The sequence below is a fragment of the Ctenopharyngodon idella genome, chromosome 5 (assembly GCF_019924925.1).
Source record: "Ctenopharyngodon idella isolate HZGC_01 chromosome 5, HZGC01, whole genome shotgun sequence".
Classification (NCBI taxonomy): domain Eukaryota; kingdom Metazoa; phylum Chordata; class Actinopteri; order Cypriniformes; family Xenocyprididae; genus Ctenopharyngodon; species Ctenopharyngodon idella.
The window spans coordinates 31,085,171-31,106,995 of record NC_067224.1 but is presented as its reverse complement, the minus strand read 5'-3'; the positions used below and the strand labels follow the sequence as shown (position 1 = coordinate 31,106,995).

The 21,825-nt window shown below is 41.6% G+C and overlaps 1 protein-coding gene across 1 annotated transcript; it reads right to left on the bottom strand.

Annotated features, from left to right (window-relative positions):
• Nucleotides 1–6,976: 6,976 nt before the first annotated feature.
• LOC127512395 (myosin heavy chain, fast skeletal muscle-like) lies at nt 6,977–19,925 on the bottom strand. Its single transcript, XM_051893244.1, has 41 exons — nt 19,858–19,925; nt 19,688–19,727; nt 18,382–18,596; nt 18,145–18,288; nt 17,904–18,060; nt 17,770–17,797; nt 17,487–17,592; nt 17,244–17,336; nt 17,075–17,138; nt 16,883–16,981; nt 16,675–16,778; nt 16,452–16,590; nt 16,070–16,188; nt 15,832–15,981; nt 15,576–15,746; nt 15,192–15,492; nt 15,028–15,092; nt 14,848–14,935; nt 14,287–14,404; nt 14,079–14,202; nt 13,839–13,975; nt 13,490–13,745; nt 13,152–13,394; nt 12,869–13,045; nt 12,413–12,558; nt 12,216–12,306; nt 11,755–12,144; nt 10,566–10,692; nt 10,183–10,301; nt 9,900–10,096; nt 9,633–9,816; nt 9,367–9,532; nt 9,116–9,240; nt 8,702–9,010; nt 8,395–8,598; nt 8,187–8,312; nt 7,927–8,097; nt 7,724–7,828; nt 7,501–7,596; nt 7,278–7,409; nt 6,977–7,089 (listed from the first exon to the last, which is right to left on the bottom strand). Exons 1-41 carry the CDS (start codon nt 19,888–19,890, stop codon nt 7,075–7,077), a joined length of 5,874 nt encoding a protein of 1,957 aa, XP_051749204.1. The 5' UTR covers nt 19,891–19,925; the 3' UTR covers nt 6,977–7,074.
• Between the last annotated feature and the right edge of the window lie 1,900 nt (nt 19,926–21,825).

Below are 21,825 nucleotides of genomic sequence, written 5' to 3'. Positions count from 1 at the left end.
ACGCAGCTCTACAGATATCTGTCAGCGAGGCGCTGTGTGCCAGCGCCCAGGAAGAGGCCACTCCTCTAGTGGAGTGGGCTCTCAACCCAAGCGGGCAAGGCACGCCTTGGGACTGATAAGCCAAGGCGATGGCGTCCACTATCCAGTGGGCCATCCTCTGCTGGAGACAGCCTTTCCCTTCTGCTGGTCTCCGTAAGAGACAAAGAGCTGATCTGAGGTCCTAAAGCTTTGCGTTCTATCCACATACAGGCGCAGAGCGCGGACGGGACAGAGCAAAGCCAGAGCTGGGTCTGCCTCCTCCGAAGGCAGCACTTGCAGGTTCACTACCTGATCTCTGAAGGGAGTGGTAGGAACCTTGGGTACACATCCAGGCTGGGGGTCTCAGGATAACGTGAGAGTCACCGGGACCGAATTCCAGGCACGATTCGTCGACCGAAAATGCGTGCAGGTCCCCTACCCTCTTCACCGAGGCCAATGCAACCAGGAGGACGGTCTTAAGGGACAGTACTTTTAACTCCACTGATTGCAAAGGCTCGAAGGGATGACCCCGGAAAGATGTAAGAACCAGGGAGAGATCCCAAGAGGGTATAGAGGAAGGGCGAGGGGGATTTAGTCTCCTCGGCCCCCTCAGGAACCTGACGATCAGGACGTGCTTCCCCAATGACTTACCTTCAACTGCATCGTGATGTGCGGCAATAGCGGCAACATACACCTTGAGGGTGGAGGGAGACAGCCTTCGCTCCAAGCCCTCTTGCAGGAAGGAAAGCACAGATCTGACCGAACTTGATCGGGGGTCCTCTCGGCGAGAGGAACACCATTCGACGAACAGGTTCCACTTGAACGCATAGAGGTTCCCCCATCTCTGAGTCAGAAGGTCCTTCCTCAGAGGAATGGAACGAAGGGTCCGACCACTTGGTGAGAGTGCGACAGCAGTTCGGTGTCACGGGGACACGGAACGTACCACACTGCCACGCCCATCTCGGGACCTGGCAGTGGAGCCAGTGTTGAAGCGGCCTCATATGAAGCAATCCGAGCGGCGTGACCGCGGCTGCGGATGCCATACGCCCCAGGAGCCTCTGAAAGGGTTTCAGTGGGGGCCGCTGTCCTGCGCTTGAGCGTACTCAGGCAGTTCAACACTGACTGGACGCGCTCCTCGGTGAGGCGTGCTGTCTGGGCGACCGAGTCCAGTTCCATACCAAGATAAGAGATCCTCTGCCCGGGGGCGAGTTTGCTCTTGTCCTAGTTGACCCGAAGACCCAACCGGCTGAGGTGAGCTAACACCATGTCCCTGTGTTCGCACAACTTCTCCCGCGAGCTGGCCAGAATGAGCCAGTCGTCGAGGTAGCTGAGGATGCAAACGCCCTGTTCCTTGAGCGGAACAATGGCCGCCTCCGCAACCTTCATAAAGATGCGGGGCGACAGGGCCAGCCCGAAGGGTAGGACCTTGTACTGATATGCCCGACCCCTGAACGCAATCCGTAGAAGGGGTCTGTGTCGAGGCAGAATCGAGACATGAAAGTACGCGTCCTTCAGGTCGATCGCTGCAAACCAATCCTGGGGACGGATGCATTCGAAAATGCACCTCTGCGTAAGCATCTTGAACGGCAGCCTGTGAAGGGACTGATTCAGGACACGCAGATCCAGGATTGGCCGTAGCCCACGGCCCTTCTTGGGTACAATGAAGTAGGGGCTGTAGAACCCTGACTCCATATCGGCTGGAGGGACCGGTTCGATTGCATCCTTCGCCAGGAGGACAGCAATCTCCGCCCGGAGAACAGGTGCATTGTCCAGGGACACACGAGTGTAATGAACACCCCTGAACACCGGGGGACGCCGGTCGAACTGAATTGCATAGCTGAGTCTGATGGTACAAATGAGCCAGCGGGACGGGCTGGGAAGCGCTAGCCAGGCTTCCAGACACCAAGCCAGCGGGACCAAATGCACCAGAGACGTACCGGGCGTGTGGCAGCGAGGTAGAGTGCTGGGACCCGACTCGGACGGCATAGCGGCCCGAAGTGGGGTCAGACTCTGCAAGGTGGCAGTGTGTATGGGAGACGGCACATGGGAGGCGGCCTCGACCAACAGTGGGACCTGCTGGCGAAGTGAGAGGGGGCTGAGAGTGGCCAGCCATGCCCTCTTGGGACCTGGAGGATTAGGAAACAGTTCTACTTCGTGGGTACGGCGGAACAGACCAAAATTCTCCAACCGGCCCTCCTCCGGGGAGGGAGCGATGCGGGCATCATCTCCCGAAGAACTGTTTACCTCAGCTCCAGGTCGCCCGTTTTTCCAGGACCACTTCTCGCTAGCCAACTGGCTTGGCTGCGGGCTGAGTGGGCTGGGTTTTAGGCCAGCTTGTGAGATGAGAGCATCGAGAAAGCGTACTTTGACGACAACACACCTCTGCAAGGCTAGCCAGGGGTGTTTCTGGACCACAATGGTGGACATCGTCTGGCCAGGGGCCTGCACTATGACTTGCATCATGCATAGCTCAACCCCGACTCAGAACTACCCATATGCAATGAGTGCTTTGGCCTTCCACAGACTTGCTGGGGGTAGTGAGAGAGAAAAAACTTTTAATGCAGATTATGGCCCTTTTGGCGTTCCATATTTGGCACCAAAAAAGGCTTCCAAACTGCCAAGTTTTTCATGCACGTCCAGGCTAAAGACAGGGGGCGGGACAAGGCGAGTACGCGTCGCACTACGCCCCCAGGGGCCAGGGAAAGCATGGTCGTTAACTCTGAATCGGATTCAGGATGAGCACATCGCAACCTTGGGACGCTCAGCCTCATCTTCATGTCCAGAGCCCAACAACCCTCTCTCCAATGTAGCAGTCGACATCTGATCCTCTGCTGGAGCCCTGACTAAGACGCTAGGTCCCCCATGAGAAGGACCAGCAAGCTACCAGCCATGTGGGACAGTGAACGTGGCCATCTTACTGGACGACACACGGAGCGCTGAGCGCCGACGTGGCCATGTTGTTACTAAACATAATCCACCCACGAACACAGTCACCACATGTTTGCGATGCACTAGAGGAGTGGGGGACCCATGGAGATAGGCTCGGCGGGTATTGCCCCTCTGTGATCCTCTGGTCACCCTGGCTTATTCACCAAAGTAGCACTTTTCTGATTCAGAAAAAGAAACTAGATCGGGGAATAGGTGAGGGGACTCCACCTCACTGAGGCACTCGAGTCTCGACCACGCATCTAGAGTGCCGAACAACGCGCTGGGTTGCCATGGCATGCCATGGCGCCGAACAACGTGCCGACGTGGGCATGATCTCACAAGAGAATATGAACCACCCACAAACACAGTCTCAGCACGCTAAGCAGACATGAGAGAAAGTGATTGTGGCCGTCAGTGAGGATAGGAAACGACCGCCTCCAGAAACGCACAGACAGAATGACGTCTTGAAAAAGACGCAGTGTCCGTCTGTGAAGCTCTTTTAGAAGCTCTTGTTCTTTGTGCCGAAGCACACAGGGAACAGCCGCGATGTGACTGCAGGTACACTTTTCACTCCCTGAGTCACAGACACAGAGGAACCGGCCAAAATCGCAAACAAAACGGGGCAAATAATGCTGTGAAAACAGCAGTTAAGAGCTGTATAACAGCTTGAGAAGCTCACTCTGGGAAAGCTCGCGGTCTCGCTGTAAGGTGCCATAACGCCAGCACTGTAGAACAAAAGCTTAAGGTTACGAGTGAGCGCTGCTTCACTTATCATTGACGTGCCTGCACCTGCCTACATTTGCACCCCACTCTCGTGACACGGTACAGTATGTCGGTTTCAACACGTCAAAGTGACCGACAGAAAGGGAACGTCTTGGTTACATATGGTATGCTACCTCAGCTCCTCAGAACAAAACTGAATGCAGCTTGTATGCTGCTGGCCTGGCATGCAAATTCTGCATGCCAATTTCATTGAGCTTTTCTGATATTCTCAGAGGTGACTGGGGCTCCCAAGTGCAAACTCCATACAGTGCCACTTGAAAGTTTGTGTACCCCTTGCAGAATCTGTGAAAATGTGAAAAATTTTAACAAAATAAAAGAGATAATACAAAATGCATGTTATTTTTTATTTAGTACTGTCCTGAGTAAGATATTTTACATTAAAGATGTTTACATATAATTCACAAGACAAAAAAATAGCTGAATTTATTAAAATGACCCCATTCAAAAGTTTGTGAACCATTGATTCCTAATACTGTGTGTGGTTACCTGGATGATCTACGACTGTTTTTTTTTTTTGTTTTTTTTTGTTTTTTTTGTTTTGTGAGTTTTATTTTGTTATGGTTGTTCATGAGTCCCTTGTTTGTTCTGAGCAGTTAAATTGCCCAGCATTCTTCAGAAAAATCCTCCAGGTCCTGCAAATTCTTCAGATTTCAAGCATTTTTTGAGCCGGGGGATTAAAACTTTTTGAATTTGAAGATCAAGGTAAATTGTACTTAATTTGTCTCCGGGAAACATGTAGGTATCTTCTGTTGCTTCCAAAGGGCAGTACTAAATGAAGACAATTGATATTTAAACAAAATAAGAAAAATTTGGATACCTTCATCCTGTTCAAAAGTTTTCACCCCTGACTCTTAATGCATCGTGCTTCCTTCTGGAGCATCTGTGAATGTTTGAACCTTTTTTAATAGTTGTGTTTGGGTCCCTCAATTGTCCTCAGTGTGAAAAGATGGATCTCAAAATCATACAGTCACTGCTGGAAAGGGTTCAAATATGCAAAAGATGCTGGAAATCTGAAGAATCTACAGGACCAGGAGGATTTTTCTGAAGAACAGAGCTCAGTTTAACTGCTCAGAGCAAACAAGGGACTCATGAACAACCATCACAAATAATTTGATTGGTCAGTCCCATTTTTTTTTTGTATTTTGTAATCTGTATAAATGTCCTCCCAGATGAACACAGTGGCCAAATTTATCATTTGTCTGGTAGTCTGCCTGTTACATCAACTAATAGGGTTAACCTACAAGATTAGCAGTCCGGTGGATTACATGAACATGGTGGCGGTGACAGCAGCGGAGGTGGCCTGGGATGGAGTCAAATTGCCGGCCTGAATTATTGTCTCAGTCCACCACTGCGTGCAGTGGATGAGTTTGTTATGAAAGAGCAGTCAGCTCTTCGTCTCTTGTGCTGACAATTATAAGAGGAGACCTATTTCGCATCAGCTGCTCTCTCATTTGTTGTAAACGCGATTACATGTCACAAAGACACAAAAATTCAATTCAATTTACATTTATTTGTATAGCGCTTTTCACAATACATATCGTTTCAAAGCAGCTTTACTGAAAATACATGTGTCTACATTACAATTTAGAATGATCTGTTATCAGAGGCCAAGTTATGTATTTCAGAATTGTACAAATACAAATCATGCAGTTAGCTAACAATGCATTAGTTTAAACAATGTATTAATTTAAAGTGGATACAATGAACTCAATAAAGTGAAGAATACATGTTGTTAACAAATGATTAGGATATATAGAAAAACTTAGCATTGGTGCATGTTGATCCAGTTTGGATCATCTGAAGTCCTGTCAGAAGTTGGATTCCTCTCGAATCGTCTCTTCACTGGTGTTGGGATATTTGAAGTCCTCGCCGGAGTTGGCGCCGTCTTTTCACTGCTGTTGAGGTATCTGAAGTCTTCACATTAATAGGCTGGATCCAAACTGGAGCTGACTTACTCTCTAGTTACCTCGAGATGGGCATCCCGAGATAAAACACAAAAGCAAATGGAAAATAATTAGCATAGCGGCTGTTCATAGCATTAAGTAAATATAGTCACGTGCATTTGAACTGATATAACTGAAGTACAAGGAAATGAGATGCAATATGTGAATGCTTAGCTAAAGAGATCTTTAATCTAGATTTAAACTGGGAGATTAAGTCTGGATCTCGAACAGTATCAGGAAGGCTGTTCCAGAGTTTAGGAGCCAAATGTGAAATGCTCCTTTAGTGGACTTAGGGCTTCTGGTAGTACCTAGGATATCTGAGTTTTGTGATCTTAAAGAGCATTATGGATTGTAGGGTGGTAGAATATTGGTTAAATACATAGGAGCTAAACAATTTATGGCCTTATAGGTCAGTAGCAATACTTTAAAAATGATACAGAACTTAATAGGTTCTGTATCAACACGTGCCGAGATGATAAAATTGCTGTTATGTGATCATATTTTCTTGACCTAGTAAGAACTATAGCAGCTGCATTTTGGTCTAATTGTAGCTTTTTATTGAGAATGCAGGACAACCAGCTAGTAATGCATTACAGTAATCTAATCTAACTTTTCTTCATCAGAAACAGATAACATGTTCCGTAGCTTTTACAATCTCCATCAGGGCTTCGAGCTCACTCCAGGAATGGTTATTCTTCTGGGCACTGTTCAGGGATGTTTCTAATTAGGACATTTGTGCTGCGGTGAGCTGGGCATCACTGCACACATTTGTGAGATATTATAGACTGGATGTGACTGAGCCATCTCTGGATCATTCAGTGCTTGGTGTGTGAGCGGTGCGTGATACATCTGTAGAGGCTTAATTGTGCTAACTGGAAGGCTGGTTCACAGAACACTGCAGTAGTCCAGTTTTAAGCTTTACAGTATATTCAGATAGGTACTGTATGGTTTGATTTTTGTAATGGTGTTAAGTATTAGTTTGAATAGCATTGAGGTTTAACTGTTTAAGCCTCAGAATACTATTAAACTGCAATGTTGAGTAAAGTATTTTCTAAAATTGTTTGAGGAAGATAACATCAATCCAGGGTGGAAACTTTATAGCAGAAATGTTTGTGTGAATGCATTCAGTGAAGATAAGTATTACATTTTATGGAAACTTTTTAACTTTTATGGAACCTTTAAGAGTTCAAATTTGAGAGAATCAAGACACTCAAGACACTCTTGATAATCAGCCCTCTTACGGTGTGAATAATAAGTGTATCTTGCTGAAAAAAAATAAATAAATAAATAAATCACACAAAGTCTTATTATTTGATGAAATATAAAGGTTTATTAAGAAAGGTACTTTTACACTATTCATATTATATGACTCCAGTAAATGCTCCTTTCAAGTTTGAAAGATTCATTCTTCTTTGACCTGGGAAAGAAGGAAGAGGCAAACAGCCTTATTAACAAAAATGTGCTCCAATTTACATAATGAAGATAATACAGGTGTTCAAATGTCATAGTTTATCATAGTTCCACTATACTTCTGCTAAGAGGTAGTTCATGTATTTGGATAAACAATTTGAATAATAAAAAAAAAACTCATCTACTCGGTCTAACCTTTCCAGCATCACGGCTCTTAACTCTGAGCTTGTTGACCTGAGACTCAGAAATGTCAGCACGCTCCTCAGCCTCTTCCAGCTCATGCTGCACCTTCCTCAACTTGGACAGGTAACCATTGGCTTGCTCCTCCTAAAGGTTTATATATATGGTTCATGTATAATCAAATTAGCATTCACATATAAATAAAAACAGTCAACATGTTCTATTAGGTTTTACATACCGCCTCTTCAGACTGCCTCTTGTAGGCTTTGACCTTCAGCTGTAGTTTGTCAACCAGATCCTGGAGTCTGGCGACGTTCTTCTTGTCCTCGTCAGTCTTCAAAAAAATACACATATTTACTAGATTAAATCTTGATCCTTTACTAAAAAATAGGTATTGTCAGTACATACAATATTATACGGACTCTTTTGTCTGAACAAACTTATGAGAAATACAGTCATACCTGATAAGTGAGCTCTTTTACTCTCCTCTCATATTTGCGGACACCTTTAACAGCATCAGCTCCACGTCTCTGCTCTGCTTCAATTTCAGTCTCAAGCTCACGGACCTATAGTAGAGATTATTTTTAATCAAACAATTCATTCATAATTTATCATAATATAACATACTTCACATTGCCCACATCATAACTATAAAGAGACTTACTCTGGACTCCAGTTTTTGGAGTTGTTTCTTTCCTCCCTTCATGGCCAGATTCTCAGCCTCATCCAGACGGTGCTGCAGGTCCTTCACTGAGACCTCCAGATTCTTCTTCATCCTCTCAAGGTGAGAACTGGTGTCCTGCTCTTTCTTGAGCTCTTCTGCCATCAATGCAGCCTTTTGCGTGAATGCAGAAATTCATTAGATCCACATTTTTTAAGTACACACATGTCTTGGTGAAGCATTTGGCTGCTACTGTTACTCACATCAGTGATGGCCTTCTTGGCCTTCTCCTCTGCATTTCTGGCTTCCTGTACAGTGTCATCAACTTCACTCTGGACGTGAATAAGGTCAGCCTCAAGCTTCTTCTTGGTGTTCAGGAGACTTGTGTTCTACAAAATGATAGGCAACAGTATGAACATTTTGAATGATGCTCTCAATTTCCTTAATTTCAGGGAAACAATATGCACTTACCTGAGAGTGCAGCAGCCCAACACGCTCACTGATATCCACCAGCTCTTGTTCAGCCACTTTGCGGCCTCTCTCTGTCTGCTCTAGAGCAGCTCTCAGCTCCTCAATCTCAGACTGCATCAGAGTGTTTCTGCGCTCCACCATGGCCACCTGCTCCTTCATGTCTTCCTGTCCTCTCAGAGCATCATCAAGGTGCAGTTGGGCATCCTGAACACAACAAAAGCTTTACAATGAGCTTTTGATGTGCTTTCTGTTGGGTTATAAAAAAAAAAATATGAACACATCCCAAAGTCAAAAAGAAGTCACATACCTTGAGCTGTCCCTGAACGTTCCTGAGCTGTTTCTGGGCCTCAGCAGCCTGGCGATTGGCATGGCTCAGCTGAATCTCCATCTCATTAAGGTCTCCCTCCATCTTCTTCTTGATTCTCAGAGCATCATTCCTGCTCCTAACTTCAGAGTCCAGAGTGCTCTGCATGGATTCAATGACTCTCTGGCTGTTCCTCTTGATCTGCTCCATCTCCTCATCCTTCTCTGCAAGTTTCCTGTCAATCTCACTTTTGACCTGGTTTAGCTCAAGCTGGACACGAAGAATCTTGGACTCCTCATGCTCCAGGGTGCCCTATGTAATATAAAAACTGCATTTAAATATCAAAATGAAAATATATATTAACAACATAGTATAATGGTTGTAGCAAGAATTCCATATTGATCTTCAGATACTTACTTCAGCCTCCTCCAGGGCGGTCTGAATCTCTGCCTTCTCAGTCTCCACTGTCTTCTTGGCTTTTTCCAGCTCATGGATGCCTTTCCCAGTCTCACTTAACTGCTCTGTCAGTTCTGAAATCTCCTCTATAGAAAGAAAAAAATATATAATCTTTATCATTATAAACATTAATCATATGTGCTTACTTTTTAATGCTCACTGAGAATTAGAACATTACATTTTTTTTTCTAATTTAACGGTTTCATTCTTACGCTGCAGATTCTTGTTCTCTCTCTTGAGGGTCTCCAGTTGATCCAGACTTTCTTCATAGGAGTTCTTCATCTTGAACAGCTCAGTGCTGAGTGAACGAGCCTCTTTCTGGGCACCTTCCAGCTCTGCCTGACCTTCCTCATATTTCTGCTTCCATTCTGCCAGGACCTTTAGTGGAGATATTTCAGGTTTGTTTAAGAAAATGATGAACAAAGCCCATTCCAGCAATACTTTCCAAAGCGAATATCATATGACTAAAATTGTTTACCTTGTCAAAGTTCTTCTGCTTCTTGTCAAGGTTAGCAGCCAAACCATTGGCTCTCTCCACATCAATCATGAGGTCCTCCACCTCAGCTTGGAGTCTCTGTTTGGTCTTCTCCAGAGATGCACATTTGGAGTTCACTGCCTCAACTTGTTCCTCTGCATCTTGCAGACGCTGAGCCAGCTTCTTCCTGTTAAGTAATACACATGACTCTGAATTCTAATCTATAATATATCTGTGAGAATTGGGAATATTATTCAATAATATACATACTTGGACTCTTCAAGCTCCTCAGTGCGCTGAATGGCATCAGTTTCATATTTGGTTCTCCATTGAGCAACCTCACTGTTGGCCTTTGACATTCCCCGCTGCAGCTCAGCCTTTGCCTCCTGCTCTTCCTCAAACTGCTCACGGAGCAGGTCACAGTCATGACGGGATGATTGCACAGCATGGGCCAGTGCGTTCTTAGCCTAGGAGACAAAGTCACATAATATTAGCTAGTCTCTGCATTATAGTAATGGATAAGTATGTGTATGTATTGATTATGCTGTATTACCTTAACCTCCTCTTCAATATGCCTCTTAAGCTCCTCAATTTGCTGGGTGAAAGCTTGTTTGCCTCTGGTGAGCTGAGAAACTAGAGCTTCCTTCTCCTCCAGCTGACGGCCAAATTCACCTGTATAGTTTCAGATTCACTGTGTCAGATTGTGCTATGTCTCTATCAGTTCATTTCAAAACAAATGGATGTAAGATTTTATCAGTCAACATTAAAAAAAGTTCTCTAATAAGACTTTGTTGCAGTCAGAAATTCACTGGTAAACAATCTTAATACACTATTATTGTTGATTTTTTTTTTATGATTATTGTTAATTATTGACGTTAATTACTTTTGATATAATATTGACTTGTTCATGATTGGTCACAATTTGTCATTAGTTACCATTTTCAGTTTGAAATCTTGCTCTTTGAGCACTGAGATCATTTATCTGGCGAATGTTCTCGTCATTCTTGGACTTAATTTCACTAAGTTGGTCCTCAAGTGTGCGGCACATCTTCTCAAGATTGCCCTGTAAATACAAAAGTAATTAGATATTTGAAAAAACTTCTCGTTATTCTTGATTTATGTGACCCGTGCTGGCAAAATGAGTCATAATGAGCACATTTTCAAAAATGAGTTATTGGTATAATCTCGATTTAAAAAAACCTTCAAAATGATGTATGATTTGTTGGAAACAGACAAAAAAGGACTTAGCTACACCTATTTGAAGTCGATAGAGTCAGCAAAGTCAATTTTGAGAAAAATCTAGTTAAAGTTTTCTGAAGGTTCCAAAACAAAATCACCTAGCAAGCATACCTTAAAATCCCTGGTAATACCACCAAATTTGGCACACACCAAAGTCAAAACCCACATCTATCAGAAAAATATATATTCAACTTTTTTCCATGATACCACAATTGTTTGATTAACATTAATGAGAAAAAGAGCCTCTATATTAAGACCTACTGTCTTAACACTGATCTAATATAATGTTACACATCAGATGTTTTTCCTCAACAGTTAACCAAACGTTCACTTAAGACATAACAGATAATGTTTGCGTAAATACACACCAAGACAGATATTTTGAAATACTGTAATTCTGTGTACATGTGTATGTGCAGTCTGAGAGGCGTCATTGTGCTCATGCTTTGGATCTGTCAGTCAGCGCAAATAAGATCATTTTGCATGAGTTTGAAAATCACATTTCATTGGTTCAGACTCATGCAATCAAGAATTCGCTATGATTAGTCACAAAGTTGGAATGCTTCACTTTACAACGATACCAAACTTGTGCTGAGGGGAAGCCAGCAGAGAAAAACTGCAATTTTTCATGATTTTTAAAACAAAGGAAAGATTTAGGACCTCTCAGAAAACATACAAATAAAAGATCATTTTAGATGTTTAATTACTATTTGGAGCATTGAGATCACTAGACGAGGGCTTAATGAACTCATTTTTGTAAAAACCTCAAATTCGACCAAAATCGACATTTTTCACTTGTTTTGCCTGTAGCTCGTAATTAGCCTGTGCGCATTCCGAATCATTTTGCAAGCACGGGACACATATATTCTTCAGAATATTTCCCAACCTTTGCTTTGGCAACAGCTTCCATGTTGCTGGAAAGATCATCAATCTCCATTTTGTATTCACTCTTCTCCTTCTCAAGCTTCTGCTTGACACGCTGCAGGTTGTCGATTTGCTCTCCCAGCTCGGCCACACTGTCTGCCTGCTTCTTGCGGAGGGCAGCAGCTGTAGCTTCATGCTGGAGGGTGGACTCTTCAAGATCACGACGCAGCTTCTGGAATTCAGCTTCACGCTTCTTATTCATCTCGATCTGAGCAGAATTGGCTCCTCCAGCCTCCTCAAGCCTCTCACTGATCTCCTCAAGTTCCCTGGAGAGATCAGCTCTCTGTTTCTCAACCTTGGCACGAGCAGCACGCTCAGCCTCAATCTCTTCCTCCAGTTCCTCAATGCGAGCCTATGGTGGAAAATAGTTCATTAGATTTTGGGTGATAATGATCATAATGTTTGAAAAAAATTTCAAAATACCTGAAGCTCCTTGATCTTCTTTTGGATTTGAGCACCCAGAGATTGTTCATCTTCTATCTTGCTAAGCAGCTGGCTTGTTTCAAAGTCTTTCCTGTGGGTGTTCAACAATAAGTAGTTTGTAAAAAAAAAAAAAAAAAAAAACGATAACACAACAATAAAAGTTTACAATGTTTTCAAAGATTTTATGCTTTAATTACTTTTTTATTTTCTCATCAGATTGCTGCTTTTCATTCTCCAGGTCCATGACGGACTCTTGTGATAATTTCAGGTCTCCTTCAAGCTTTCTCTTGGCTCTCTCCAGGTCCATGCGGAGCTTCTTCTCTTGTTCAAGGGAACCCTCAAGCTACAGGGAAGTGATATATAAAATATGGAAGGGCTCCGAGCTTGAAGTTTGGCCTGAACCTAGAGAACTCCCCCCGGTTGTGATAGGAATGGTTAGAACTAGAAGTGAGGAGATGGGGTGGTGGAGGAATGCTGATAAACTGTTAATGAACAGAGGTAAGTATGCTGTATATATACCTCTTATCATTAATTGAGTTGATTAACTGAATGCGCTCCTCTTGTGTTAATTAGGTTAAATATCTGAGCGTGCTTCTCCCGAACTTTGTTAATAAAACATAATTTAATATAATTAATTTAGATAATCAACTCACATCATCAACTTGCTGCTCAAGTTTTGTCTTGGATTTGGTCAAGGTGTTGACTTTGTCCTCCTCGGCCTGAAGATCATCCAGTGTCTGCTGATGTGCCTCTTGGAGGGCTTTCTTCTCCTTCGTAAGCTTAGCAAGGCTCTCATCCTGAGATGTCATTTCCTCAGTCAAGTTCTTGACCTGTGTAATTTTTTGTTTCAAGTGAGGTTATATTTTACAATTTATATTCTATATCAATATATAAGACAGAGATTAAGTCTAATCTTAAACCAACTCAGTCTCCAACCTTATTCTCAGTGGCATGTTTCTCCTTCTCCACTTTAGCCAAGGTGAGCTCCAGGTCATCAATGTCTTTCTTCAGCTCAGAGCACTCGTCCTCCAGTTTCCTCTTTTTGGCTGTCAGTTCAGCATTGATTTCTTCCTCATCCTCCAGTCTTTCAGTTGTCTCTTTGAGTTTACCTTCAAGCTGGATTTTGCTCTTGATCAGGCTCTCACACCTCTCCTCGGCATCTGAGAGATTCTCAGTTTCCTGTTAGTAAAATAGAGTGCTATTTCATTGGAAACTACATTGCTCATTTTAATGGAGCCAAAATCAGTTAATTCAAATAAAAAAAAAATACTCACAGATGCTACTTGCAGCTGCAGATCATTTTTCTCTTGCAGCAGTGATACCATCTTCTCTTCAAGCTCCTTCTTTTTGGCTTCAGACTTAGTCAAAGCCTCTTTGCATTTTTCAAATTCCTCTTTCATGCCTGCCAGCTCCTTCTCAGTCTCGGCACTCTTCAGCATGGGCTTAATCTTGTAGTAAACTTTCATCCATGGCCAGTGTTTGACATTCATGAATGAGCGGATGTTGTATTGGATAGTGTAAATGGACTCCCTGTCAATAATTCATCATTAAATGGCATAATCATCATTATTTACTGTTTACACAGTTATCATTGATGTCACCTTTTCTCATGACAATACTCACCTCCTCTCCGTCATTTTCACATACTCCTTCCTCATCACGTAGCCACGGCAGAGAGCCTGAGTCATTGTGACCAGAGTAGCCAGTTTCTCATCACGCATCTCCTCAAGAGTACCAAGAAGACCAGCTTTGAAGAACACCTAAATTTATGTAAAACAATAAATCAAAAGATATTGATTTAACCTGTATAGGCTAAATGATCATAATCAGTGAATCCTTGAAAGTTCACTGCTGAATATGAACCTTTGTGTGTCCAAATCTGTACTCGTCATGAGCAATGTCGATGGATCCTAGGAGTTTCTCACTGGCCTTCTTGTTATCCATAAACTGTCCTTCAGGGATAACACCGGCATTCAGCACCTTATATCTGTGGAAAATTGATCAAAATACTTCATGTCTTTTAATTAGGAGCCTCCTACAGGAAATGGTATTTTCATGTGGTCTAATTTACCTCTGCTTAAAGTCACCGTATTGGATTCTGCTGGGGAAGCCCTTTCTGCAGATTCTGATACCCTCCAGTACACCATTACACCTCAGCTGGTGGATAACCAGGAAGTTCTCCATGAGACCTATAATGAACAGTTTACACCATGAACTTGGTAAATTAACTTCATCATGTATATTGAGTGCCAGAATTTCTGTCATGACAACTCTCGGAGTGTTTGGCATGGTATTGGGTTTGACAATGTTGTATGTTTGGTCTTGGCAGAATAGATCTGCTACGCTGCTGCTGCTGTACAATATAGTGTACATGAATTACCTGTAGCAGATCTATACAGGTGGAGCTGGGGAAGGTGGAGGGTTTCTGAAGCGCTGCTAAGGCAATGCTACCAAAATATTTTGAAGGTTGAGCACGCAAGCTCATTGGCTACTGATACAGCAGAAACCAATCAGCTGTGCCCTATAGATAATGATGTGATTACGAGCAGGTTGATTTAAAGGACTTATTAGCCTACGCCATCTAGAGTTTCATGGCAGAACTTTGTATATCTTAAGCCTTTTAATACTTTACCTGGAGTCTTGGACTCATTAGGAATCAGACAGCGCACAAAGTGAGGGTGAGTGCTCCTCAAGTTGGTCATGAGTTTGCCCAAGTTCTCCTGTGGAGAATAGAAAAGGGTTGGCATGCTTTGTATTTCATTTTTTTCCCTCAAGTACAGCAATATTGCTGTGATGTCATCTTTATACATACCCTGAACTGGGAGGACACAGTCTGCATGGATCCACCCTTCTTCTTGCCGGCCTTTTTAGTAGTATCTATTGAGATACAAATTTAAAGCAATGTGTATAAATGCAAAATCAAGAAAAAAAGTTTGGTCAAATAGTTTTTTTTTTTTTTTTTTTTTTTTTCTTTACCCTCAACAACAGCTGGGTAAAGAGAAGCCAGCAGTTTGTTAGAAGACTTCTGGTACAGCTGCAGAACAGATTCATTCAATGGATCCTTGTTTTTGTCCAACCAGCCAGTGATGTTGTAGTCCACAGTTCCAGCGTAGTGAACCAGGGAGAAGTGGGCTTCAGCCTTGCCTTTGGCAGGCTTTGGTTTCTGGAAAGCATTGCTTTTGCCAAGATGCTGATCATGCAGCTTGTTCTTGAAGGAAGTGTCTGAAGCCTTGGGGAACATGCACTCCTCTTCAAGGATGGAGAAGATACCCATGGGCTGTTTATAAAAGAATGTTGTTTATTACAAAAAATATGACAATTTGAGAATAGACAATGGAAATGAATAAATTCATTAAAAACCTTCTCAATGAGCTCAATGCAAGAAGCCAAGTCCATGCCAAAGTCAATGAACTCCCAAACAATGCCCTCCTTCTTGTACTCCTCTTGTTCCAGCACAAACATGTGGTGGTTGAAAAACTGTTGCAGTTTCTCATTGGTGAAGTTGATGCACAGCTGCTCCATGCTGTTGTACTGGAGGAAAAAATAACAGAAACATTTACTGACTTCTGAATATGATTCAATTTGACATAAAAATAAATAAAATAATCATTCTTACATCAAAGATCTCAAAGCCAGCAATATCCAGCACGCCAATGTAGAAATTTCTTTGTTGTTTTGTGTCCAACATCTGGTTGATACGAATGACCATCCACAAGAACATCTTCTCATAGATAGATTTGCCCAAGGCGCTAACAGAGTTGTACACCTGTAGAATAGATATTTAATTCTGCTTCTGCAATAATTAGCCAGATTTTTTGATTGAACACATGGACATGCTGGAAATGTTACTATACCTGTGCCACAGTCTGGCCTTTGGTCACAAACTCATTTCCGACCTTGACTCTGGGGTAGCACAAACCCTTTAGCATTTCAGCGGAGTTCAAACCCAGAAGGTAGGAGATTTTGTCAGCCTCTGTTAAATACATTTTAAAATTAATTGTCTTAGCTCTATAGAGTCTTTTGTGTATGTGTAAAATTATAATAAATCAGGCAACAGGCACTTTTACTTTTATTTTTAGATTTATTGATATGCACAGCAATGCACACTTCTAGTTTATATTTACACTAAACATTTTACACACGGTCGATGCAGCTATTACTATTTTAAAGCCCAGGATAAAATAGAAGCATTAAGACTGGTCTCAAGATATACTGCAAAAAGCACACAAGTCTCACCCTCTGTGCCATCAGGCTCAGCTTGCTCCTCACGCTGCTTCTGCTTAAACTTCATGTTACCATGATGAAGCACAGCTCCAGTGAACTTGTAGATGCCCATTTTCTCCTCATTACTAAAGCCGAGAATGTCAATAGCACTCTGTAAATTACAGAGAAGAATGAGATTTATGATTTTCCATATTTATATAGAATAATTCAATATATTTAAACAGCAATGACTCACATCAGTAGCATCCAGCTCCTCTTTATCATCAATGCTGGCCACTGTGATCTGACCCTGACTGCACATGGGGAAGTCATAAGGGTTGGTGGTAAGGAGCGTCATTTCTGTAAAATACACCGATTTTTAAAAGAGTATCTTACAATATTAATATTAGTATAATATTAGTATCTTACAACATTGAAACATTGAATGAAATATGTGCACTTACCAATCAGCTCAGGCTTATGGTTGGTCATCATCTGGTAGAAGATGTGGTAGCCTCTCTCATCTGGAAGCTGGAATGACACTCTAGACTTCTCCAGCAGATCTGTTGAGAGAATGTACTTGAGTCACAATCATCTGAAGAGTGACAGACAAAGACAAATGTGCAGGATGGATCAATGAAATCGTGTCCACCTACATGTCTCAATGTCAGCACTAGCCAGTTTTCCAGTTGTACCGAAGTGAATTCTGATAAATTTACCCTGTTTAATACAAAATAGCATAATACATAAAAAATAATAATCTCTTTATAGAAAAATCTAACACAACTGACCATCTGTACAGTAAATAAACAGTGGTTAACTTACAAAACGAGAGGAGTTGTCATTTCTCACAGTCTTGGCATTACCATAAGCCTCAAGCAGAGGGTTGGCAGCAATGATCTGGTCCTCAAGAGAGCCCTGAGATGTTTGAAGAGTTTTCAGTTATTTAATATTTCATGTCTAAAGGCTGTTTGCAGGCATTTCACAAATTCACATATCATATAGTTTGTGTAAATCAACATCTTTCAAAATAATATATATCACATAGTATTGTATCGCATACAGTACCTTTATCTTACCCTCCTTCTTCTTTTCACCACCTGATACTGCAACTGTGGCAAAGTACTGGATGACACGTTTGGTGTTCACAGTCTTTCCAGCACCGGATTCTCCGCTGGTTTATGAGAGATTAGAAAACAGAAGATTAAAAGACATCTAGACTTTTCAAAGTATATTCAGAAGTTCATTTCTAAATTCTATTTTGTAAATATCTCCATAAAGATTTGTCATCTACATTATACTTTCAATTTTTAATTTTTGTCATGGTCTGAGATTAAATGAAAATACTTACGTAATCAGGACAGACTGGTTTTCTCTATCTGTTGATTGTAATTTGTAAAATATCCAGTAAATACTTCTTATATTAACAGCATCATCTATTTCACCCTAAAGAATTCTATATAATTCAATACCATAATGTCTTACCAGTCTGCATAAACTGATAGGCGTTGTCAGAGACAGAGAAGATGTGGGGTGGGGCCTCCATACGCTTTTTGCCTCTGTAAGCAGTCACCACTTCTGGATCATACACTGGGAGCATCTTGTAGGGGTTCACAGTTGCACAGAAGAGCCCAGAGTAGGTCTGAAATGAGTAGAGAAGTGGTCAGATTGCTACAACACAGACAAAATGAACTTAAATGCTTTTTTATGTTGTTTCAGAACCTACGTAGATCATCCATGCAGCATAACGCTCTTTGAGGTTATACAGCACAGAGGCTTCATTGAGATGGGTCATCATGGCCATGTCCTCAATCTTGTCATACTTGGGAGGATTCATTGGGTAGACATCTTCTTCCTTAGCAACTCTCTCCTATAAATTTGATAAATTAGATATTAGATATAAAAGAAAACAATGTAATAATAATTAAATGAGCATCTACATGAAATGGAAATTAAAACTTACCTCCTGAGTGTCAAGCAAAACAACTGTGACTTTGTTACCATCTTTGCTCTTGATTGTTCCCTTGAGGTACAACTCTTTGACATCAGCCACATAGCAGGCAGTCTTGGCATCAAATGGTTTGCTTTGAGCCTCGATTCTCTCCCTCTCAGGCTTACGAAGGTAAATGGCAGCCTTGCCATACGCGGCCATCTCCGCGTCCGTACTCATGGTGGCGGCTTACTAAAGAGAGAAAAGATAAAATTATCCATTAAAAATTTCATAAATATTCCATGTAACAACAAAGGCAATACTCATGAAATGAAACGTCTCGGTTACAAAGGTAACCCTCGTTCCCTGAAGGAGGGAACGGAGACGTACGTCGGACAGACCGACGAATAGGAATCCTATTCGTAGGTCTGTCCGACGTACGTCGAACGTGACCGACTGAATGGGAACACATGAATTGTGTTAGGAAAGAGACATATTCCTAAGTTTAGGCTTACACATGAATACAGACACATAAAACAATACTAGATAAACTTTTAGATAGCAAGCAAGAAGCAGGTAAGGGGCCCATTAAAGGCAAAAATGTCGACTGAAGATTTTTTCCATTATAATTTAATATTTTATGATGAAATTTAGGCCTTTCTATTTTTATGCAAATGCCATCATGAATTGTGATAGCAACACTGTATGCCAATTTTGAATTTAATTGAATTTAATCAGAACAACAGTTCTGTAGTTAGAGCCAATTTCATGTTTTGCTCTATTAGCATGAATGCAAGTATGGACAGTTTGTGATGCTATAGGGGGTTTGAGTTAGAGACTCCACATTTGCAGTGTTTCATGTTCAGACTGTCCTCTATGTTTGTGCCAAATTTGTATAACTTTCCCACAAGCGGTTCTGTGGGCTCTTATAGACTCAAAAGTGGAAGAAGAAAAACAGAATATAATAACACGATAAAAAAACAAACAAATACAATAGGTGCCTATGCTTGGCTCCTAAAAATACAGTAAATAAAGGGTCAATGGGACCCAGTCCTTAAATTAATAGTACTAAAACATTTAAACATATTTCTTTGTAAATAAATTACACACGTTTTTAAAAGCAGCATGCTTCACCAGTTTTCATCTATGATACAGACTATAACAACTGTTTTCCTCTACCTAGTCCTTAAATTAATCGTACTAATACATTTAAACATATTTCTTTGTAAATAAATTACACACGTTTTTAAAAGCAGCATGCTTCACCAGTTTTCATCTATGATACAGACTATAACAACTGTTTTCTTCTACCCTAATCCACACACTGAATCAAACTCACTTGCCGTTTGTCCTTGAGACCAGATGAAATTTTCACTACCCTTGAATTAAAAAAAAAAAAAATCAATTTATCAATGTATTAATATAAATAAAAACACAATTACTTTAAGTACAGATGCATAAGTGATGATGATAAAATGCCTTTCAGTCACAGTCAGCACAGGCTCTTACCACTGGATGGAACTTCTGAGGTCTTCTCTGCATCTCTTCTGGTCTATCCTCTTGGCTTTTATAGAGGTTGTTCATGCACACCAAGCAGAATCTATACATGGGCATATATTCTGATTTATGATTAGCTTTCTTGACCCACTATTAGAAATTTATGGACAGACACACAGACATCCTATCTGATGGAATCAGTCATAATTCAAACCTTTATTGCTTAAATATTTCTCTGACTACTGTCCAGCTAAGGTCACAGCTTCTATCTCAAAGTTCATGTGTTATTATTTATTTTTAGTCTATTAATAACATATGACACACACTGAAGTAAATAAATCCTTTTTTGGGAAGAGGGTACATTCGGAACTCATGAGAGTTGGTACATGAATGACCCTTAGCATTTTCTTGGCAGTTAGGCACATCTTGTTTTTTTTTTTTTTTAAAAAGTGCTTAATACAACCACACCGCAATAAGTTAGTTCCACAGAGGTAAAGCAAGAGCTGTAGTGTGATTTTCTCACTATTTATTAAAAACAGTGATGATAAAAAAAAAATATTCAAAACAAAAAAGTATTCTTGAAAAGCATTTGTTTCTTCCTTTCTTTTTTTGAATCAGAAAACATTTCACCTTTTCACCCATGACAATTCTTGTAGCAGGCTATTGTGTCAGCATATATAGTTTAAGAATGTACAAGAATATAGAAAAATACTGGAAAATATGTCTAATACAGTGAAAACACATAATAAATGGCTGTTTTTCTTTGTAAAAGAAAGCCAGTGGTGCTAAAAAAAAAATGGCACGTTCCCATCCTGCAAAAATCCCTTTGTTACTATTTCTGCAAATGTTCAAAGGTTACATGTCTTGGTCTTCAACAGCCACAGTCTAAACCTCAGCCACATGGAGATTAAAATGAGTTTGAGATTCAGAATCATAATATGTTCACCACTGGGTGGTCAAAGCCAGCAAACAATGCTATAGAATGTAACACACTACACGACTTATAAAATCTGAACAGATTTTATGACACTAGGCATCAAAAACTTGCCAACTTTGTAATAGTTGCAAAGAAAAAACTGCATCATACACTAAACAACTGAGAATCACATACTAGACTTTCACATCATTCAGATCACAATAATCTCAGAAACACGTGCCTTCTTGCCTTGTTGCACGGTAGCAACCATCCAGAACACCCTAAAAACAACACCTTTGAAACACCTAACAACACCTTTGAAACCACCCAGAAGACCCTAGCAACCGCATAGCAACACCCTACCAACCACCCAGAATACCCTAGTAACTGCATAGCAAAACCCTTGAAACACAGAGAGTACCCTAGCAATCACATAGCAACACCCTAGCAACCACCCAGAAAACCCTAGCAACTGTGTAGCAACACCCTAGCAACCACCCAGAACACCCTAGCAACCATGTATCAACGCCATTGAAACCACCCAGAGTACCCTAGCAACCACATAGCAACTCCCTAGCAACCACCCCGAGTACCCTAGCAACCACATAGCAACACTCTAGCAACCACCCAGAGTACCCTAGCAAACGCATAGCAACACCCTAGCAACCACGTTGAACACCCAAGCAACACCATAGCAAAACCCTATCTTCCACAGAGAACACCCTAGCAACTGTGTACATATGCCCTTGAAACTACACTGATCAAAGAAAATGCATAGCAACATCCTAGCAACCACCCAGAACACCCTAGCAACAGTGTAGCAACGCCCTTGAAACCAAACTGAAACCCCTAGCAACTGCATAGTAATACCCTTGAAAATACAATGAACTCCCTAACAACCGTATAGCAACACCCTAGCATACACAAAGAACACCCTAGCAACTGTGTACATATGTCCTTGAAACCACAATGATCACCTTCGTAATCGTGTAGCAATGCACTTGAAACCACCCAGAGTACCCTAGCAACTGCATAGCAACACCCTAGCAACCACCCAGTATAAC

Coding starts and splice junctions, on each gene's coding strand:
- LOC127512395 (XM_051893244.1), bottom strand. CDS start 19,890: ATGCAGAGAAGACCTCAGAAGTTCCATCCAGTG. Junction 13,395..13,489: donor TGCAGCTGCAAGTAGCATCT/GTGAGTATTTTT, acceptor TTTTACTAACAG/GAAACTGAGAATCTCTCAGA. Junction 12,145..12,215: donor AGAAGATCAAGGAGCTTCAG/GTATTTTGAAAT, acceptor TTTCCACCATAG/GCTCGCATTGAGGAACTGGA.